This window comes from Somniosus microcephalus, unplaced genomic scaffold, assembly GCF_052327205.1.
Source record: "Somniosus microcephalus isolate GS21.2 unplaced genomic scaffold, FLI_Smic_1.0 unresolved_chr4, whole genome shotgun sequence".
In the NCBI taxonomy this organism is placed as follows: domain Eukaryota; kingdom Metazoa; phylum Chordata; class Chondrichthyes; order Squaliformes; family Somniosidae; genus Somniosus; species Somniosus microcephalus.
Genome location: NW_028225182.1, coordinates 42,100,731 through 42,122,941, shown reverse-complemented (window position 1 = coordinate 42,122,941; position 22,211 = coordinate 42,100,731). Strand labels below are relative to the sequence as shown.

At 45.6% G+C, this 22,211-nt stretch overlaps 1 protein-coding gene and 1 pseudogene across 2 annotated transcripts; both read left to right on the top strand.

The window, feature by feature from the left end:
• The first annotated feature begins 1,911 nt into the window (after nt 1-1,911).
• On the top strand, nt 1,912-5,407 carry LOC147090621 (zona pellucida sperm-binding protein 3-like). Its single transcript, XM_085977393.1, has 9 exons — nt 1,912-2,153; nt 2,719-2,834; nt 2,922-3,025; nt 3,118-3,295; nt 3,386-3,512; nt 4,668-4,756; nt 4,841-4,962; nt 5,036-5,170; nt 5,249-5,407. The coding sequence occupies exons 1-9, from the start codon at nt 2,010-2,012 to the stop codon at nt 5,365-5,367; spliced, it is 1,134 nt and encodes a 377-aa protein (XP_085833519.1). The 5' UTR covers nt 1,912-2,009; the 3' UTR covers nt 5,368-5,407.
• A 4,635-nt stretch (nt 5,408-10,042) lies between these two features.
• On the top strand, nt 10,043-12,621 carry LOC147090620 (zona pellucida sperm-binding protein 3-like; annotated as a pseudogene). Its single transcript, XR_015075288.1, has 9 exons — nt 10,043-10,479; nt 11,057-11,172; nt 11,260-11,363; nt 11,456-11,633; nt 11,721-11,847; nt 11,928-12,013; nt 12,098-12,219; nt 12,291-12,425; nt 12,503-12,621. The product of XR_015075288.1 is annotated as a zona pellucida sperm-binding protein 3-like (transcript).
• The last annotated feature ends 9,590 nt before the right edge of the window (nt 12,622-22,211 follow it).

Sequence of the window (22,211 nt, the reverse complement as noted above, 5' to 3'; positions counted from 1 at the left end):
CGGAAAGCGGTGCCAAAAGGCTGCGAACCCCCCTTTTTCGCGATTACAAGAGTGGTGAGCATGATCCCAAGTTCCCCAGGTCGAAACTTAGTTTAGGTATAGGGGAGGGAGTTAAGGGTAATCGTAATGTGTTTCCCCTTTTACGACGTGCCGTGTGTTCCCCATTTCCATAGAGTTAAGTTCATAAATTTGTGTATGATTGTAGTAACTTTAATCTGTGCCTATGACATGTATTTTGTAATGCTTCAAACTGTTTAAAAATAAAAGCATCCATTTCGTGCTATTCAACCTGGTCTACTGAGTTCTTTCTCTGCACTACTGTTCTCTGCATCTAAGTCCAAGGTGTAGAACCGTAGGGGGAGTGGGTCGAACCACTCAAGGGTAATTATTGCACGAAGCCTGGCAGGAGACCAGAACGAGCAAGAGAAACCCCCTACAGAACCCAGAACTTTGACCAAGCTCTTGGCCACCCTTCCTAATATCTCCTTCTTTCACTCAGCGTCCGTTTTTTCTGATTACATCGGTGTGAAGCATCTTGGGATGTTTTTCTGCATTAAAGGTGCGATATGATGACAAGTTGCTGTTGTTGTTCCAGTGTGACAGTCTCCATTTCCCAACACACCCTTTATCAGTCTGTATGAAACAGGACAATTGTAATTAGAGTGACTTTGCCTCTATTTTGGGGTTTTAAATGGATAGACTGTTTCCCCCTCGTGATGTCCTTTCAGTTATCAGCAGGGACGGGGGAGCTTGTCCTGTTTTGCAGACTACGAGATAGGGGCAGTGGGTGAAGCTCAGGCCCACACTGATCATCTATAAGGGGTCCTCCCCACAAGGGACAGGACACCACTAACAAGAACAAAGAGTCTGTCCGAACTAATGTCCCACAGTACATATCAACTGATTAAGATCCAACTTTTCGATCCATTTCAATGAGGCAATGATCCCGTCCGGAACCAGCCACTTGTAAAAGCTTCTGGAAAACCCATTGGACTCCGAGTGTTTGCGCGCCAGGCTCCCTGGAGAGGGAGCGGGCAATGCCCACCGGTACATTCGAGGCCTCCCGCAACCGCTGGGCACCGCAGGGAATGGAGAGTCTTATCGACACGAGTTGAATGCTATAATGATTTACTTTTATGGGTTTCCTGTTGTTTTGTCGAAAGAACATTCTGTGTTTGAGATCCTTTATCAGTTGTGCCACCTTAAAGAGGGAGGTCAGGTGTAAATTTGTTTCTCTGTTGATGAAACTATGACAACCCATGTCATCATGAGGCAGCAATTAAAAAGCCTTGTTAGACTATTGTATTAACGGTGCCCTTCAAAAGCAACCCTTGTGTCAGGTGACATCAGGGCAACTCAGTGCCACCCCTATTGGTCCGCGCCCGGGTGGCCCTGGAGATGGAGCAGCCGGTGTCCGCCGGCACGCTCGAAGCCTTCCAAGACAGGTGGGCGCCGCGGGGACTGGAGTGCATCATCTCCCCGGCCAATGTTATTTTAATTTAAGTTGATAAGCCTTATTTAACGTTTCCTTAAGTTTCAGTTAAATTGAACAACCACAAAAGAGGCACCCCTATTGGTCCAATTTAAATTGGCCCTCCCAGAAATAAATCCTTTGGTTCTGTGATTGGTAGAAATTGTGGAGATTGTGGTTAATCGGCTCAATGTTGCTGCTTGTGGGATCATTGGTTTCAGGTTGTGTGAATAAAAGGTGCTTGTTGATGGGTGGAGGGATAGTTGAGTTGTTTAGTATCATGGGGGATTTTGTAGTGAGGGCTTTGCTCCCAGTGCTGGTGTTAGTTGGAGCTGTTTGTTCCTCTGATATTTGGCAACAGTTTGGGGGCCAGAGGTTTCCATGGAGAAGAGTAAAAGCCACCCCTGGGCCTCAGAGAGTCCCTTCTCCTGGGTCTCCCTTTGGCTCCGGTTTCAGTGTGTCTGAGGGGCGCAGTGTGTCTCCACTGCAGACTGTGAGGGTGCAGTGTGGAGAGCACAACCTGCTGGTTAGGGTACAGATGGATTTATTTGGAACCAGGCACCTGATTAAAGCTGCTGACCTGACCCTGGGGACGGCAGGTTGTCGGCCAACCGGGATCTACTCTCAGAACCACACCGTCCTCTTTGACTATGGGCTCCATGAGTGTGGCAGCAGAGTGAAGGTAATGTGATTCCTCAACTCTTGCTCTAAGCTTGGTGTCTGGATTAGACCCAACTCTCTCTTCCTACCCTTGGTGAAGTGTCATTGATGAGATTCCTGTCTCCTGCTTTTAAATCCTCAGACTTGTGTTGAATTATGCATTGTCCTTTGCTTTAACTGGTCTTCCTGAGTCTCTCCAACCTTGTGATCTCAGCCCTATTGTCCTTGAGCCTTGACTTGGTTATTCCAACTTTTCCTTCCATACATCCTGCCTTGTGTGGATTTTCAGGTCACTTGGATGCAGTTTAATGGTTCAGTTATTTACAATATTCAGTTTGCTTCCCTCCCTATCAGAATACAGGGGAGCCTGGATTAAATGAGGCTTAAATCTGGTGTTCTACTCATTTATCCAAATTATCAACCTGTGCCTTTTTTTTATTGAAGTGAAGCTGGCCTTTCATTGAGTCTTTATTCTGTTTTAATTGTCTTGTGCTTGCAATCCCCCTCCTTGCATTAGCTACTGAGGCTGCACAACTTCCAACCACCTGAGTAGAATGTTGTCCATTTCTGAACCTGATGTCTTTCAGATGTCTGGAGATTTCCTGGTCTACGCCACCCACCTGAACCACACCCCCAAGGCCCATGGATCTGTCATTGTGAGAACTAATGGAGCTGTCGTTCCCATTGAGTGCCACTATTTTAGGTAAGATTCTTTACACTGTCGTGAATAATGTCTACAGCTGGTGTAGTTCTCTGACCTTGTCCTAAAATGGCTCCATTGTCTTTCCAGGAAGGGCAATGTGAGCAGTGACCCGATCAAGCCCACCTGGATCCCGTTCAGCTCCACCAAGTCTGGAGAGGGGCTTCTGTCATTCTCTCTGCGCCTAATGAACGGTATGTGATGGGTGGATGGGGTGTGATTTCCTGTAGTCACCCACTGGGAGTTGTACCCACTGTCTCCAACCCTTGTCCCTCTTGTACTTCAGATGACTGGCTCACAGAGCGCACCTCGACTGTCTACTACCTGGGTGACCTCATTCACATTGAGGCCTCTGTTTCAATGACCAACCACATGCCCCTGAAGCTCTACATTGATCGCTGTGTCGCTACGTTGAGCCCAGACACGGACTCCACCCCGAGATACAGCATCATTGACTACAATGGGTAAGGAGCGCTCTGCTTTCTCCAGCTGGTCCTGTCTCAATGGCTTCTCTTGATTCACTCAATGTCCCTTTTTAAAAATTATTTCTTCAGTTGCCTCCTGGACAGCAAAGCTGAGGACTCCTTCTCAACCTTCGTGTTGCCAAGAGACGAGCGTGAGTTGGACAGGCTCCACTTTGACTTGGATGCCTTCCGCTTCTTTGGCGATGACCGTTCCTTGGTAAGAGGAAGCCGACCACTGCAAAGTATTTACAGCAGATACAGGCCATTCTGCGTAACTGGTTTATGCTCCACACGTGTGTCCTCTCGACCCTCTTCATCTAACCTATTAACGTATCCTTGTATTCCTTTCTCTCGCATGTGTTTATCTAGCTTCCATTTAAATGCACCTATGCTATTTGCCTCAACCACTCCATGTGGTAGCGAGTTCCACATTCTCTCCACTCCGGATAAAGAGGTTTCTCCTGAATTCCCTATTGGATTCAGTAGTTATGGCCCCTAGTTCTAGTCTCGCCCACAAGTGGAAACCTCTTCTCTGTCTACCCTATTAAACCCTTTCATCATCTTTAATACCTCTTATCAGAGAAGGTCTTGGGAGACAAGAGCCCCCAACCTGTTCAAACTTTCCTAATGGGTATAACCTCCTGGGTTTGCTGTCATTCTATTAAAGCATTTGTGCACTTTCTCCAGTGTCTATATTCTTCTTGGATGGAGGTCAGAACTGTTTGCAATACTCGGTATGATCTAACCAGGGTTCTGTACAAGTTTAACAGAACGTCTGTTTTTTCAATTTTTCCCTTGAGAAATGAAACCAGTACTTTATTTTATTTATGGCCTTCTTAACCTGTGTTGCTCCTTTTTGGTGATCTACGTATCTGTGCCCTCGGGTCCCTCTGTTTCTCTACCCCATGTAGACACTTATTTTCCTAGGAGTATTTGGCAGCCTCCTGCTTCCTACCAAAATATGACCCCTCACTTGCCTATACTAGAAGTTAATTTGTCAATTACATGACCATTCTGCAGGTGAATTAACGTCCAGCTGTATTTTTATTGCTGTTTGACTCTGACTACACCCTTCCCCCCCACCCCCAAAAAAATTTGATGTCCCCTGCAAATTTTGAAATTGTATTTTGGATTCCCAAGTCTACAAAATTGTTTTGTGTAAATGAACAGTGGTCCCAGCACAGATCACTGGAACCCCACTTCCCAACATTTACCAATCTGAGTAACAACCTTTAACCCCCACTCACTGTTCTGATTTATAACCAGCTTGTGATCCATCCTGCTACTTGTCTCCTGACTCCACATGGTCATTGGGTTCTCCATGTTGGGAGGGAGTCACTAAATAATGACTTGTGTTGAATGTGTCCCTCAGATATTCATCTCCTGTCACCTGAAGGTTGCTGCAGTGGATCGGAGAGATTCCATGAACAAAGCTTGTACTTTCCAGAAGATGCAGAATGTGTAAGTTGCCCCTCTCTCCCTCAGGGATGTGTTGTGTGGGGAAGTCATGCCCAACCTGATTGTGAAACTGATTCTCTTGTTTAGCTGGGCTCCATTGGAAGTCTCCAACAATGACGTTTGTGCCTGTTGTCACTTGGGCAACTGCAGTGCCACAAGGGAGTTTGGATTTGATTCCAGAGGCAGGAGGGATCTTGTACCTGAAGCTGGTAGGACATTGATTCTCTAGATGTTGGAGGTTGCCCTTTACCCTCTCTCTAACTGGAATGTTTGATATTGCAGGGAGTGATGCTGAATTGAAGTGGGAGGGTGAGGCCTCACTTGGACCCCTGGTCATTCTGGACACTGATGTGACAGACCTGGCAACTGAGTCCCTTAATGAGGTTGAGCAACGGATGCAGGAGAGGTCTCCAGGTGGTGAGTTGGCCGACTGCTAGTTTCCATTTCCCCCTCAGTATTTCCTTCACTCACTGTTGGTTTCTCATTGCTGTTTAGGTGCGGAGTCTGAGGTGGTCCTGATGGTGGCCCTGACTGTGACTGCTGTCTCTCTGATCTCTGCTTCTTTGATCGCCTTGTTCCTGTACAGGAAACACAAGCAAACTCTGTGCAACTAGTTATTGAATGATCAATAAAGCAGTGACTACTTGCATCTTATGTCTCGTTGCTCATTTGTCACTATCTGTTCCCCCAAAACAATGAGATGGTTTTAATTGGACCATGTAGCTAGTTGTTATAATGGCTTAGCCAAGCACAAAATGTGATTGACTGGTGACTACAGCAACTGTGCAGGTTAACAATCTGAATGGACTGAGGTACTGGTGCATGCTGGTTAATGGGCTCAAGCATCTCATTGGCTCCTTTGTTCTGGTAGCTTTCTCTAGTAGAGGCACTAACACTTTTTTTTTGAATGGTGTGATCGTGTCTCTGTTCCACTGGCTCCAGTATTTTGCTGTAGTTATTTACCTAACTTGCCCTGTGGGGTGACTGGGTGCCAATGGAAGCTGGCACTGTTCAGAGCCCCAATATACAGCTCAGTCATTGGCTGCATCTGCCCCTGGGTGAAGGGTAGGACCACCTTTTTGCTGGGAACCAAATGATGGCAGAGATTAGGATATTGAACAAGTTGGCAGAGGGTAGGGTTTGGATTAAGTTGGTATCTTCTCTCTCTGAAGGAGAAGGGGCTTCTAATTGGGCACTCTTAACCTCTCCTTGCCCTGCCCCAGCCCCACCTTGAACTGGGGAGGGGACCATCTCCTGCACTGAGCTTTTTCACACCATCTGCTGCTGTCTCGCTTGGACTGAGCTCCCGGTGGGCTCCTGTTTAAATGTAGCCTCCAGTGTCAGTGCTCCCTATGGGTCTCCAATGCTCCAAATTAGTTTTTCGACCTGGAACAGCAGCAAGACGATGAAGGGTGACTTCCACACGACATCTTGTACAGGCTAAATAGAGCCCTGAATAAAGTTCCCCAATGTAGGAAGACAAAGGATTCGAGTGAAAATGCAGAGGAACTTGAGCGGCTGGTTCACTGGGTGGGGAGCCTCAACCACATAAGAAATAGGAGCAGGAGTCGGCCAATTGGCTCTTTGAGACTCCTCCGCCATTCAATACGATCGTGGCTGATCATTTACCTCAACTCCACTTTCCTGCACTATCCCTTGATTCCCTTAATATTAAAAAACCTATCAATCTCTGTCTTGAATATACTCAACAACTGAGCCTCCACAGCCCTCTGGGGTTGAGAATTTGCAAAGATTCACCACCCTCAGAAGAAATTTTTCTTCCTCTTAGTTCTAAAGGGCTGACCCCTTATCCTGAGACTGATTCCTGGTTCTAGATTCCACAGCCAGGGGAAACATCCTCCCTGCATCTACCCTGTCAATCCCTGTAAGAATTTTGTATGTTTCAATGAGCTCATCTCTCATTCTTCTAAATGCTGGAGTATAGGCCTAGTCAACTCACTCTCTCCTCATAGGACAATCCCCCCCCATCCCAGGAACCAGTCTGGTGAACCTTTGTTGCACTCCCTCTATGGCAACAATATCCTTCCTTAGGTAAGGAGACCAAAACACTGCACAATACTCCAGGTGTGGTCTCACCAGGGCCCTATATAATTGCAGTAAGACACCTTTTCTCTTACACTCAAATCCTTTTGTAATGAAGGCCAACATACCATTTGCTTTCCTAATTGCTTGCTGTACCTGCATGTTAACTTTGTGATTCATGTACAAGGACATCTAGTTCCCTCTGAACACCAACATTTCCCAATCTCTCAGCAATTAAAAAATATTCTGCTTTTCCATTTTTCCTACAAAAGTGGATAACTTCACATGAACAGGTGGTGTTAGAGACTCACGGCCAGGAGATGAATCGCTCAGGTGGGTTTATTTTCTACAGGTTGATGAAACTTTACTCGATGCTCTGTTTTCCAGTTACCCTACTGTCATTTTACTTTACAAGCAAAAATAACTTCTCCAGGAAGGGATGGAAACCCCTTACAATCTGGAGGGGAGGGGGTGCAAATCGACACAATTTTCCAGGTCTAGTAAATCAAACCCTGGTTCATTATAGCCTGTGGACAAAAATCTTACTGTAATAAACCTACACTAATGTCAAAAAGCAGATCTTCTACCTGCACAGGACAAAACTGGCTCCGTCACATCTGTCCCTAATCCCAGGTGTAGGATGGTCTGAGCTGAGAGGCTGATGGAGCTACTCTTAAATAACTTCACTGCATTGACCCTGAGTGGGTCCAGTCTGAGGATTGTCATCTTTTATACTCTGGCTGCTCCTCCCAATGCCCAGTGGATGTTGCTTGCTCTATTATGGGCTGTCTCCATGGTTACTGCATTGTACTACAGCAATCGCCCAGCACAACCTCATCAAATCCAAGTTACAGACCATAACTGTCCCAGTAGTTTACATGATCTGTCAGCAGGTGCATCAATAAAACAAATCCTTGGGGACCTCCCCGCGATTCTGTGTAATGGTTTTCTAGGGGGGCACAGCAGAGGCACAGATGAGCTGGTGTAACCCCGTCAGCAGAGAATGGGACCCATTGACCCAGAAAGAAGGAGCTCTCGGATTCTACCCCAGCTACACTCGACTTCACTGGGAGATGTTTGATTCTGTCCTGGAATATTAAAGGGTTATTGCATATTAGTGAACAATATGTTGGAGAGTTCATTAATATAGGTGCATTCGTGAAGCGAGTGTTATCTCCGACAGGTGTAGATTTTATTCTCATTGGCATGAGAGACTTTAGTGCTGGAGAATGGGACACACTCCAATTGGAGTGTACAACATAGGTCAGATAGAGAGTAAAGCTCCCTCTACACTGTCCCATCAAACACTCCCAGGGCAGGTACAGCATAGGTTAGATACAGAGTAAAGCTCCCTCTACACTGTCCCATCAAACACTCCCAGGGCAGGTACAGCATAGGTTAGATACAGAGTAAAGCTCCCTCTACACTGTCCCATCAAACACTCCCAGGGCAGGTACAGCGCGGGTTAGATACAGGGTACAGCAAAGGCTATGTCCCCGAAGACACCCCGGCTTTCGGGCTGAAAACTTGTGCTCCAGAAATAGCTGCACCTCCAGCCAAGCTTTTCCAGTACAGCTACAACACTGACATCTACCCAATGATGTGGAAAACTGCCCAGGTATGTCCCTTCCACAAAAAGCAGGACAAAGCCAATCCGGCCAATTACCGCCCAAGAATTCTACTCTCAATCATCAGCAAAGTGATGGAAGGTGTCGTTGACAGTGCTATCGAGCGACTCATACTCACCAATAAACTTATTCACCGATGCTCAGTTTGGGTTCCGCCAGGTCTAGTCGGCTCCAGACCTCATTACAGCCTTGGTCCAAACAAGGACAAAAGTGCTGAATTCCTGAGGTGAGGTGAGAGTGATTGCCCTTGACATCAAGGCAGCATTTGGCCGAGTGTGGCATCAAGGAGCCCTAGTAAAATTGAGTCAATGGGAATCAGGGGATACACTCCACTCGCTGGAGTCATACCTAGCACAAAGAAAGATGGTTGTAGTTGTTGGAGGTCAATCATCTCCACCCCAGAGCATCACTTCAGCAGTTCCTCAGGGCAGTGTCCTAGGCTGAACCATCTTCAGCTGCTTCATCAATGACCTTCCCTCCATCAGAAGGTCAGAAGTGTGGAAGGTCGCTGATGATTACAGTGTTCAGTTCCATTCACATCTCCTCAGATAGTGAAGCAGTCCATGCCCGAATGCAACAAGACCTGGATGACATTCAGGATTGGGCTGTTAAGTGGCAAGTAACATTCGCGCCACACAAGTGCCAGGCAATGGCTATCTCCAACAAGCGAGAGTCTAACCACCACCCCTTGACATTCAGTGGCATTACCAATGCCGAATCCCCCACCATCAACAACCTGGGTGTCACCATTGACAAAAAACCTAAATACTGTGGCTACAAGGGCAGGTCAGAGGCCAGGTATTCTGTGGCGAGTATCTCACCTGCTGACACCCCAAAGCCTTTCCACCATCTACAAGGCACAAGTCAGGAGTGCGATGGAATACTCACCACTTGCCTGGATGAGTGCTTCCTGTGACCGCTGGGTACCGCAGGGAATAGAGAGTGTTATCGACACAAGTCGAATAATATTATGATTTCCTTTTATGAGTTTCCTGCCGTTTTGTCGGAAGAACATTCTGTATTTGAGTTCCTTTGTCAGTTGTTGCAACTTAAAGAGGGATGTCAGGTGTAAATTTGTTCCTCTGTTGATGACACTGGGGAAATGTCTTCGTGAGACATTAATTAAAAAGCCTCGTTAGACTATTGTATTAATGGTGCCCTTCAAAATTAACCCGTGTCATTTTTTTCTGATTTGTTCCTCTTTTAAAAGAACCAAATAAATTAACAAATAAAACTGTAAATAAACCGTTGAAACTTCACCCGAACCCTAAGAAATCAAACTAAAATTTGGTTTTCCAGCCCAATTATGCACTCCAGTCCCCGCGGCGCCCACCGGTCACGGAAGTGATCGAGCGCGCCGGTGGACACCGCGTGCTCCAACTCCAGGGCCACCCGGGCGCGAACATAGCCACGGAAGAGAGGGAGGCAATCCTTGTTGATTTATTTAAACCACCCACTCAATAGTGTCAGTCCTATTGGTCCAATTTAAATTGGCCCTCCCGGAAATAAATCCATGGGTTCTGTTATCGGGTAGAAATTGTGGAGATTGCGGCTAATTGGCTCAATGTTGCTGCTCTGGTATCATTGGTGTCAGGTTGTGTGTATAAAAGGTCCTGGTTGGTGGCTGAAGGGATAGTTGAGTTGTTTAGTATCATGGGGGATTTTGTAGTGAGGGGTTTGCTCCCAGTGCTGGTGTTAGTTGGAGCTGTTTGTTCCTCTGATATTTGGCAACAGTTTGGGGGCCAGAGGTTTCCATGGAGGAGAGTAAAAGCCACCCCTGGGCCTCAGCGAGTCCCTCCTCCTGGGTCTCCCTTTGGCTCCGGTTTCAGTGTGTCTGAGGGGCGCAGTGTGTCTCCACTGCAGACTGTGAGGGTGCAGTGTGGAGAGCACAACCTGCTGGTCAGGGTACAGATGGATTTATTTGGAACCAGGCACCTGATTAAAGCTGCTGACCTGACCCTGGGGACGGCAGGTTGTCGGCCAACCGGGATCGACTCTCAGAACCACACCGTCCTCTTTGACTATGGACTCCATGAGTGTGGCAGCAGAGTGAAGGTAATGTGATTCCTCAACTCTTGTTCTAAGCTTTGTGTCTGGATTAGACCCAACTCTCTCTTCCTACCCTTGGTGAAATATCATTGATGTTGAGGAGATTCCTGTCTTCTGCTTTTAAATCCTCAGACTTGTTTGAGTTATGCATTGTCCTTCGCTTTAACTGGTCTTCCTGAGTCTGTCCAACCTTGTTATCTCAGCCCTATTGGCCTTGAGCCTTCACTTGGTTCTTCCAAACTTTTCCTTCCATATATTTGTCTTGTACATTTTCAGGTTACTGGGGATTCAGTTTAATGTTTGTTATTTAGAATATAGAGTTTTCTCTCCCACACTCCCTGTATCAATATAGTGGAGCCTGGATTAAATTGGGCTTAAATCTGCTGTTCTAGTCATTGCTCCTAATTATTGGCAACCTGTGCCTCTTTTTTTATTGAAGTGAAGCTGTCCTTTCATTGAGTTGTTTGTTCTGTTTAATTGTCTTGTGCTTGCAATCCTCCTCCCTTGCATTAGCTGCTGAGGCTGCACAACTTCCAACCACCTGAGTAGAATGTTGTCCATTTCTGAACCTGATGTCTTTCAGATGTCTGGAGATTTCCTGGTCTACGCCACCCACCTGAACCACACCGCCAAGGCCCATGGATCTGTCATTGTGAGAACTAATGGAGCTGTCGTTCCCATTGAGTGCCACTATTTTAGGTAAGATTCTTTACACTGCCCCAAATGACGTCTACAGCTACTGTAGTTCTCTGACCTTGTCCTAAAATGGCTCCATTGTCTTTCCAGGAAGGGTAATGTGAGCAGTAACCCGATCAAGCCCACCTGGATCCCGTTCAGCTCCACCAAGTCTGGAGAGGGGCTTCTGTCATTCTCTCTGCGCCTAATGAATGGTATGTGATGGGTGGATGGGGAGTGATTTCCTGTAGTCACCCACTGGGAGTTGTACCCACTGTCTCCAACCCTTGTCCCTCTTGTACTTCAGATGACTGGCTCACAGAGTGCACCTCGACTGTCTACTACCTGGGTGACCTCATTCACATTGAGGCCTCTGTTTCAATGACTAACCACATGCCCCTGAAGCTCTACATTGACCGATGTGTCGCTACATTGAGCCCAGACAAGGACTCCACCCTGAGATACAGCATCATTGACTACAATGGGTAAAGAGCGCTCTGCTTTCTCCAGCTGGTCCTGTCTTGGTGACTTCAGTTGATTCACTGTGTCCTTTTTTTTGAAAAATCTTTCAGTTGCCTCCTGGACAGCAAAGCTGAGGACTCCTTCTCAACCTTCGTGTTGCCCAGAGACGAGCGGGAGCTGGACAAGCTCCACTTCGACTTGGATGCTTTCCGCTTCTTTGGAGAAGACCGTTCCTTGGTAAGAGGAAGCTGACCTTTGGGTTCTCCAAGTTGGGAGGGAGTCACTGAATAATGGCTTGTGTTGAATGTGTCCCTCAGATTTTCATCTGTCACCTGAAGGTTGCTGCAGTGGATTAGAGAGATTCCATGAACAAAGCTTGTACTTTCCAGAAGATGCAGAATGTGTAAGTTCCCCCTCTCTCCCTCAGGGATGTGTTGTGTGGGGAAGTGATGCCCAACCTGATTGTGAAACTGATTCTCTTGTTTAGCTGGGCTCCATTGGAAGTATCCAACAATGACGTTTGTGCCTGTTGTCATTTGGGCAACTGTGGTGCCACAAGGGAGTTTGGATTTGATTCTAGAGGAAGGAGGGATCTTGTACCTGAAGCTGGTAGGACATTGATCCTCTAGATGTTGGAGGTCGCCCTTTACCCTCTCTAACTGGAATGTTTGATTTTGCAGGGAGCGATGCTGAATTGAAGTGGGAGGGTGAGTCCTCACTTGGACCCCTGGTCATTCTGGACACTGATGTGACGGACCTGGCAACTGAGTCCCTTAATGAGGTTGAGCAACGGATGGAGGAGAGGTCTCCAGGTGGTGAGTTGGCCGACTGCTAGTTTCCATTTCCCCTCAGTATTTCCTTCACTCACTGTTGGTTTCTCATTGCTGTTTAGGTGCTGAGTCTGAGGTGGTCCTGATGGTGGCCCTGACTGTGACTGCTGTCTCTCTGATCTCTGCTTCTTTGATCGCCTTGTTCCTGTACAGGAAACACAAGTGAACTCAGTTCAACTAGTTATTGAATGATCAATAAATTGCATCAATCTGAAAAATTGGCTGGTATTTCTTATGGTGTCGGTGAGTCTGAATTGTTAACACTCTGCACTCTTCCCATATTGACCTGGGTCTTCAAGAATTCTGTTTTCTTTTAATGCTTGTCCCTAGCTTCAGTCCTAATGGCCTCTGCCCCCACTTCCCCCCCGCCCCCACACTCACACACACTCACACACACTCTCACACACTCTCACACTCACGTTTAGCAAGATCCTTGTGCTCCAAGTCTGGCCACTGGTGCATCCTGGATTTTTGTTACTCCACCATTGGCAGCCATACATTCTGGATCTCATCTGTTGCTCTGTGTGGGTCGCTCTCACTCCCTCTTTGATCACCTGTCCTAATAATTAGGTGGGCAAGTAAGCAGTGAAGAGGCTGCAGAGTGATGGACAGTTTTACTGAGTGGGCCACAATATGGCAATTGGAATGCAATGTGGGAAGTTATCTACTTTTGGTAGGAATTTTTTTTTGAATGGTGAGTGGGAAATGTTTGTGTTCAGAGGGACCTTGGTGTCCTTGTACATGAATCTCCAAGTTAACATCCAGGTACAGCAAGCAATGAGCAAAGTAAATGGTATGTTAACATTTGTTACAAAGGGATAAGAGTAAAGAAGTCTTACTACAATTATACAGGGCCTTGGTGAGACCACATCTGGAGTACTGTGTGCAGTTCTGGTCTCCTTACCTAAGGAAAGACCTACTTGCCTTGGAGGGAGTGCAACGAAAGTTCACTAGACTGGTTCCTAGGATAAAGGGATTGGATTGCCTTATGAGAATGATTTACGAGACTAGGCCTATATTCTCAAATTAAGAAGAATGAGAGGTGATCCCTTTGAAACATTTCATTCTTTCGGGGCTTGACAGGATAGATGCAGGGAGGATGTTTCCCCAGGCTGGGGAATCTAGAACATGGGGTCAGTGTCGCAGGGTAAGTGGTCAGCCATTTAGGACTGCTGATAAATATCTTCACTCAAAGGATTGTGAAACTTTTTGGAATTCTCTACACCCCCCCCCCCCACCCCCCCCCACCTTCCCCCCAGGGCTGTGGATGCTCAGTTCTGTATATTCAAGACCGATTGATAAATTTTTGGGAATTAAGGATATGGGGATCGGGCAGGGAAGTGGAGATGAGGCAGAAGATCAGCCACCATCTTGTTGAATGACTGAGCAGGCTCGAATGGCCTACTGCTCCTATTTCTTGTGTATCTGATCAGTTTTTCTGAAATGCTCCTTGAGATTTTGGTATGTTAAAAGTGAAATGTAAGTTCACAGTTTAATTACCTGCCTTATGCTATTGAAGTGTGTGTGATCCATTAGAACATAGAACATAGAAAAATAGGAGCAGGAGTAGGCCCTTCGAGCCTGCTCCACCATGCAATATGATCATGGCTGACCCTCTATCTCAATACCATAGTCCTGTGCTCTCTCCCCATAACCCTTGATGCCTTCTGTGTCTAGAAATCTATCTCCCTCTAGATATATTCAGTGACTTGGCCTCCCCAGCCTTCTGTGGTAGAGTCCCACACGTTCACCACCCTGTAAGTGAAGAAATTTCTCCAACTCAGTCCTATATGTCCTACACTGTATCCTGAGACTGTGACCCCTCATTCTAGACTCCCCCAACCAGGGGAAACATCCTCCCTGTATCCAGTCTGTCTAGCCCTGTCAGAATTTTTCTAAACTTGAATACAGGCCTAGTCGACCCAATCTCTCCTCGTATAACAATCCTGCCATCCCAGGAATCAGTTTGGTGAACCTTTGCTGCACTCTCTCTGGCAAGTATATCCTTTCTTGGGTAAGGAGACCAAAACTACACACAGTACTCCAGGTGTGGAACTCCAAGGTCCTGTAACTGTAGTAAGACATCCTTGTTCCTGTACTCAAATCCTCTTGCAATGAAGGCCAACATACCATTTGCCTTCCTAACTGCTTGCTGCACCTGCATGTTTGCTTTCAGTGACTGGTGTACAAGGACACACTGGTCCCTCTGTACATCAACATTTCCCACTATCACCATTTAAATAATACTCTGCCTTTCTGTTTTTCCTACCAATGTTTCCTACTTCACATTTATCAACGTTATACTGCATCTGCCATGTATTTGCCCACTCAATCAACTTGTCTAAATTGCCTTAAAGCCTCTTTGTATCCTCCTCACAACCCCACCTAGTTTTGTCATCAGCAAACTTGGAAATATTACATTTGGTTCCCTCATCCAAATTGAGATATATATTGTGAATAGCTGGGGCCCAAGCACTGATCCCTTCAATAACCCAATAGTTACCGCCTGCTACCCTGAAAGACCTATTTATTCCTACACTGTTTCCTGTCTGTTAACCAATTGTCTAGATTCGGGATGGTTCCATTGGATTGGAAAATAGCGAATGTAACTCCTTTATTCAAAAAGGGAGGGAGACAGAAGGCAGAAAACTACAGGCCAGTTAGCTTAACATCTGTCATAGGGAAGATGTTAATTATTAGATGTTCTAGCAGGGCAGTTAAAGTTCAAAGTAATCAGGCAGAGTCAACATGGTTTTGTGCAAATAAAATCATGTTTAACCAATTTATTGGAGTTCTCTTGAGGAAGTAACATGTGCTGTGGATAAAGGGCAACCAGTGGATGTACTGATTTGGATTTCCAGAAGGCATTTGATAAGGTGCCTCTTCAAAGGTTATTGCAGAAAATAACAGCTCATGGTGTAGGGGGTAACATATTGGCATGGATAGAAGATTGGCTAGCTAACAGGAAACGGAAGGCATAAATGGGACATTTTCTGATTGACAAGATGTAATGAGTGGTGTGCTAGAGGGATCAGTGCTGGGGTCAACTTTTTACAATTTATATAAATAACTTGGATGTAGGGACCGAAGGTATGGTTGCATCTTTGCTGCTAAGACAGATAGGTAGGAAAGTAAATTGTGAAGAGGACGTAAGGACAAAGTGATATAGATAGGTTAAGTGAGTGGGCAAATGGAGCATAATGTGGGGAAAATGTGAAGTTGTCCATTTTGGCAGGAAGAATAAAAATGAAGCAAATTATCTAAATGGTGAGAGATTGCAGAGCTCTGAGATGCAGGGGGATCTGGGTGTCCTAGTGCACAAATTGCAAAAGGTTACTATACAGGTACAGCAAGTAATTAGGAAAGCTAATAGAATGTTATAATTTATTGCGAGGGGAATTGAATACAAAAGTAGGGAGGTTATGCATCAGTTATACAGGGCATTGGTGAGACCACATCTGGAGTACTGTGTACAGTATTGGTCTCCTTATTTAAGGAAGGATGTAAATGCGTTGGAAGCAATTCAGAGAAGGTTTACTAGACTAATACCTGGAATGGGCAGGTTGTCTGAGGAAAGGTTGGACAAGCGAGGCTTGTGTCTGCTGGAGTTTAGAAGAGTAAGAGGTGACTTGATTGAAACAAGATCCTGAGGGATCTGGACAGGGTGGATGTGGAGAGGATGTTTCCTCTTGTGGTAGAATCTAGAACTAGGGGTCACTGTTTAAAAATAAGGGGTCGCCCAATTAAGACAGATGAGGAGAATTTTTTTTCTGAAGATCGTGTGGCACTCTCTTCCTCAGAGGGCGGTGGAAGCAGAGTCTTTGAATAGTTTTAAGGCAGAGGTAGATAGATTCTCGGTAAGCAAGGGGGTGAAAACTTATCGGGGGTAGGCGGGAATGTGGCGTAATCAGATCAGCCATGATCTTATTGAATGGCGGAGCAGGCTCGAAGGGCCGAGTGGCCTACTCCTGCTCCTAATTCGTATGTTCAATTCCCATGTGCTTTAATTTTGCACACTGACCTCTTATGTGGGACTTTATCAAAGGCCTTCTGACAATCCAAATAACACCACATCCACTGGTTCTCCCTTATCTATACCAGTTACATCCTCAAAACTCTAGTAGGTTTGTCAAATACTATTTCCCTTTCATAAATCCATATTGACTTTGTCTAATCCCATTGATATTTTCTAAGTGTCCTGTTATCGCATCTGTAGTGTGTGTACTTTGCAGAAGGAACTATATTCTGCAGCCCCTGTATACTGCAGTACCAGTAGTGACCACCCCTGTATATAAGCCTGTGTAGTAATTTTTGCATAGTAGTTCCAGGTTGTCTCCACTCAGTAAAGACCTGTTATAACCAACTCCTTCAGTCCGTGTCTCAATTACACACGGACATAATAGCATCCTTTATAATAGACTAGCATTTGCCCTACTACTGATGTTGGGCTAACTGGTCTGTAGTTCCCTGTTTTTTCTTTCTTTCCCCCCCCCCCCCACCTCTTAAATAGTGGGGTTACATTTGCCACCATCCAATTGCAGGAACTGTTCCATAATCTATAGAATTTTGGAAGATGACAACCAATGCATCCACTATTTCCATGGCTGCCTCTTAGTACTCTAGGATGCAAGCAGATTATCAGGCCCTAGGGATTTATCAGCTTTCAGACCATTACTTTCTTTAGCACTTTTACTAATTTCCTTTCATTCCTCCTCACTAGACTCTTGGTTCCCTAGCATTTCTGGGAAGTTTTGTCTCCTCTTCCATGAAGACAGAACCAAAGTATTTATTTGTTTATTGCGCTGCCATTTCCTTGTTTCCCCACTATAAATTCTCCTGTTTCTGACCTGAGGGACCTACATTTGTCTTCACTAATCTCTTTACATACTTGAAGCTTTTACATTCTGCTTTTATGTTCCTTGCAAGTTTACTCTCATACACTCTTTTTTTCCCCTCTTAATCAATCCCTTGGTCCTTTTTTGCTGAACTCTAAACTGCTCCCAATCCTTAGGCTTGCTACTTTTTCTGGCAACTTTATGACTCCTCCTTTGGATCTAATACTATCCTTTAATTTGTTTTGTGACAGAAAGGAATGTGTAACTGTTGCAATTCATGCATTTGTTCCTTAAATGTTAGCCATTGCCTATCCACTGTCAAGCCTTTTAATGAAGCTTTCCAATCTATCATAGCCAACTCACTCCTCATACCTTTGTAGTTCCCTTTGTTTAGATTTAGGACCCTAGTTTCAGATTGGACTTCACTTTCCATTTTAATGAAGAATTCCTACATGTTATGGTCACTCTTCCCTAAAGGACCCCACACAAGATTATTAATTAACCCCTTCTCATTGCACAATACCCAATCTAGGATAGTCTGTTCCCTAGTTGGCTCCTCAATGTACTGGTCTAAAAAACCATCTCGTGTACACTCCAGGAATTCATCCTCCCCAGTATTATTGCTAATTTGGTTTGGCCAGTCTATGTAGATTAGTCACCATGATTACTATAATACCCTTGTTACATGCATCTCTAATTTCCTGTTTGATGCCATCCCCTACATTATCACTACTGTTTGGAGGCCTACAGACAACTCCTGTAGTGTATGTGCCTTAAGAGCCCCAGGTGTGCTGTAATGCCGGTAATTGCCACTCGGGCTATATAAGCCTGTATATTGTGTATATCCGTTAGAACCCCCCCCCCCGACTTTGCTTAGTAAACACCTATGAACCAACTCCTGTCTTCAGTGTCTTTATCAACACACGGACACTACAGTGGCAACGAAGTGGAAACTGACTTACCTGCAATTCGGCAGCACCGCAAGGACATTGATTCCTCGGGCGTCCAGAAGACTCAAGGAAGTGAGAAGCTGTGGTTTCACCAGCTAGCCAAGCTGGTGGCAGGTACTGCGCTAATCCTTCCTGGGCGTCGGGCTGGGGCTCCAGCGGCTGGCTCTACAGCTGAGACAGGCAGCGAAATCGGAGGCAAGCAATAACGGACTGGGAGGGAGCACTTGGGAGACGGCCGGCGTGGCAAGCAGGTCAGCGTTCAGACCTGGAGAGAAACTCCAGCGGGAACGAGTCTCCAACAGTAAATAAAATTGTTAAAAAGAACGGAAACTGCGGTAAACAGCGTTGTCATCGGCGGGAAAGCGCAGGAAGCGCCATATCTTTGCTGCAGAAAAGAAAAAAAAGCACGGGAAGCGCCATATCTTTTCTGAAATGCCTAAGTCTGGCAATATTGATGCTTTTGATAGCGAAATAGAGGATTAGACCACATACGTGGAAAGAGTAGAGGTATATTGCACTGCAAATGGAATAGAAGATGAAAACAAAAGCTTCAGTACTTCTGAACTTAATGGGCGCAAAGGCACACATAGAAACATAGAAACATAGACGATAGGAGCAGGAGTAGGCCATTCGGCCCTTCGCGCCTGCTCCGCCATTCAACGAGATCATGGCTGATCATCCAAACCCTAACACCTGGTTTTAATCACTCCAGCCAAGCCAAAGGACAAGAATTTTAAAGAAATTGTTGATACCCTGCAGGAGCACTTAAACCCAACACTGCTGCTGATAGCGGAACGATTCAAGTTCTTCAAGAGAAATCAACACAAGAATGAAAGTAACGCTGATTACCTAACCGAATTAAGAAAGCTATCAAAGTACTGCCAATTCGGGGCAGGCCTATCAGATTATCTTCGAGACAAATTAGTTTGCGGTCTCAAGTGAAGGAACACAAAAGGCTGCTTTCTGAAAAAGATTTAACATTGGACAAAGCTTTCAGTATGGCTGTATCATACGAAGCAGCAGCAAGAGGAGCTGCAGAGATACAACAAAAGACACATGACTTCGGCACCCATGAAATGACACAGGGTTTTGAAAGATGTTATCGCTGCGGCAGATCCACCCATAACCAGAGGGACTGCTGGTTCAAGAACAAAGCATGCAGGCAATGCGGAAAGATTGGACACATTGCACGGGTATGCCGATCTGCACAAAATAAATCCACAGACAGAAAAAAAAAAAATCAATAAAGAAAAGTACAAGAAGGTACAAATGATGACGGACAGTAGCTCCGAAGACCAGAGGAGCGATAGCGACTTCGAAAACAAGAGACTAAGCTGTCTCAAATTACATAATGTACTTGCCAAAGATGATTACCAAACCATTTGGGTTACCCTCACGATAGCAGGGTCCCCAGTTAAAATGGAGCTAGATACAGGATCAGCTCTAACCGTAATAAATTGACGGGATTACGAGAGGCTATTTTCACATACCTCAAAGACACATCCATTATCTTAAACATATACGGGGCAGAAAGTATACCCCAAAGGAAAAATAAGGGTGCCTGTTGTATACAACGGCAAAGAAATACAAAAGTTGTATTTATACATTCTACAAGATGGTGGTCCACCGTTGTTGGGACGTGAATGGATCAGAAAGATACGTTTAGACTGGCACTCCATTCAGGCACTGACTGTGACCAGTAAGAAAAAAAACAATGATGACATCATACCTGAACGATTAAAAGACATCTTGGCCAACGCCAAAGAAGTGTTTCAGGAGAAACTAGGAACCTTGAAAGGCATCACCGCCTCAATAAAAGTGGAAGATGCAGCAATTCCCAAATTTTTTAAGGCCAGACCGGTGCCATACGCAATCTGTCCAGCAGTCGAGGCAGAGCTGGAGAATTTGGAAAAAGCAGGCGTATTACCCAAAATAGATTGGAGCGAGTGGGCAATGCCCATCGTTCCAGTCATGAAAAAAGCATTGAATAATGATAAATCTGAACAGAGAAAAATTCGCATCTGTGGAGACTTCAAGGTGACTGTAAACCCGGTCCTTCACACAGTACAGTATCCTCTTCCGAGGATAGAAGATATTTTCACCTCACTATCCGGAGGGAAACGTTTCACCAAAATTGACTTGGCACAGGCATATTGTAAGATTCGCAATTTTCAGCAAAAATCACGCAAGAAAACTGGATAAAATAAGACTGTTTATTGACCAAAGTAAGCTTGCACAGAAAAACCTTTGATAAAAGGGCATACAAAATGGTCGCCAGGCCCCGTGATCAGTTTCTGAACCATTTTATTTCTGTTACTGCAAGCCAGACAGGCTTGTGGATTGAAGACAGTGAGCCCGCGAAAGCCAGTATCTGGGAACCGAAACTCAGAGGAACAGCATACATATTCAATGGATTACAAGTACAGGATGGGGCCCATCAAGATATGGGCGGACAATGCAAAATCACTCATACCCATTCATTGTACAAAGGAAAAACCATTTAGCAGCCATCAAGGAAAATCTCTGGACCGATCAATATGCGAACCGAGCCGCGGTGACAATGCAAAAGACATTAAAAGACATTATCGGCCAGGAAGGCCAGTTTAAGTTATTACCGGCTCCGTTACAAGACAAAGCGCCCCTGCAGAGATTTCTGCCCGCCAAAATTAATACAAAGACAGGACTATGATTTGGCGGGAGATAAGACTGTTCCAAAAGAGTATAACTATGGATTGAAAGTCCATATACGTTACTTCAACTTCTTCGGACGGGGCCAGGATCCACTTCGGCAGATGCAGAATCGATGAAAACGTTTTCGTCTTTTTAAAGACGGACGGTTTCGGTAAAAGGACAACGTGGTCGGTGTTCAGCCAAACAAGGCTCGGCCACGACGAGAAGACAACGAGGGTGGCCCGGGTACTGGGGCCGGGAGATCATCGACGACCCAGGCCGACGGAGAAGAAACCCTCTGGAGAACCGACCAGGCCGGAGACAAAAAGACAGTCCGGGCCTGACACTTCCGTGTCTCAACATCCCATTGGGTTGTTGTTCTACTCCATGAACAAAAATCCACGACAGGCTTAGTGGATCTCAACCTTGACGAGCGTTCATCGAGGCTGTGTCTACCCCATCGCCTCGAGAGAGAGAGAGAGAGAGAGAGAATATCAACTGCGCCAGAAGTTTCCAAATCCACGTGACGATGGAAAGCGGTGCCAAAAGGGCTGCGAACCCCCCTTTCTCACGATTTCAAGAGTGGTGAGCATGATCCCAGGTTCCCCAGGTCGAAACTTAGTTTAGGTATAGGGGAGGGAGTTAAGGGAAATCATAATGTGTTTCCCCTTTTTCGATGTGCCGTGTGTTCCCCATTTCCATAGAGTCAAGTTCATAAATTTGTGCATGATTGTAGTTACTTTAATCTGTGCCTATGACATGTATTTTGTAATGCTTCAAACTGTTTAAAAATAAAAGCATCCATTTCGTGCTATTCAGCCTGGTCTATTGAGTCCTTTTCTCTGCACTACTGTTCTCTGCATCTAAGTCCAAGGTCTAGAACCGTAGGGGGAGTGGGTCGAACCACTCAAGGGTAATTCTTGCACGAAGCCTGGCAGGAGGCCAGAACGGGCAAGAGAGCAGGAAAAAAAACCCTACAATATCTGCAGATGGAGGTTGAGGAAGCCTCTCAAAAGTATCTCACGATAAACACACACAAAGGCCTGTACCAGTACAATCGACTGGTTTTTGGAGTAGCATCAGCTCCAGCTATCTGGCAAAGAGCTATGGAGCAAGTCCTGCAAGGGATTCCGGGGACTCAATGCTACCTAGACGACATCCTTATAACAGGAGAAAACGACAACGAGCACCTTGCCAATTTGGAGCAGGTGCTCACTAGGCAAATCGCCCCAAGTGCGAATTTTTCCAAAATCAGATATATTGTGGCCACATAATTAATAATGAAGGGTTGCATAAGTCACCTGAAAAAATTGAAG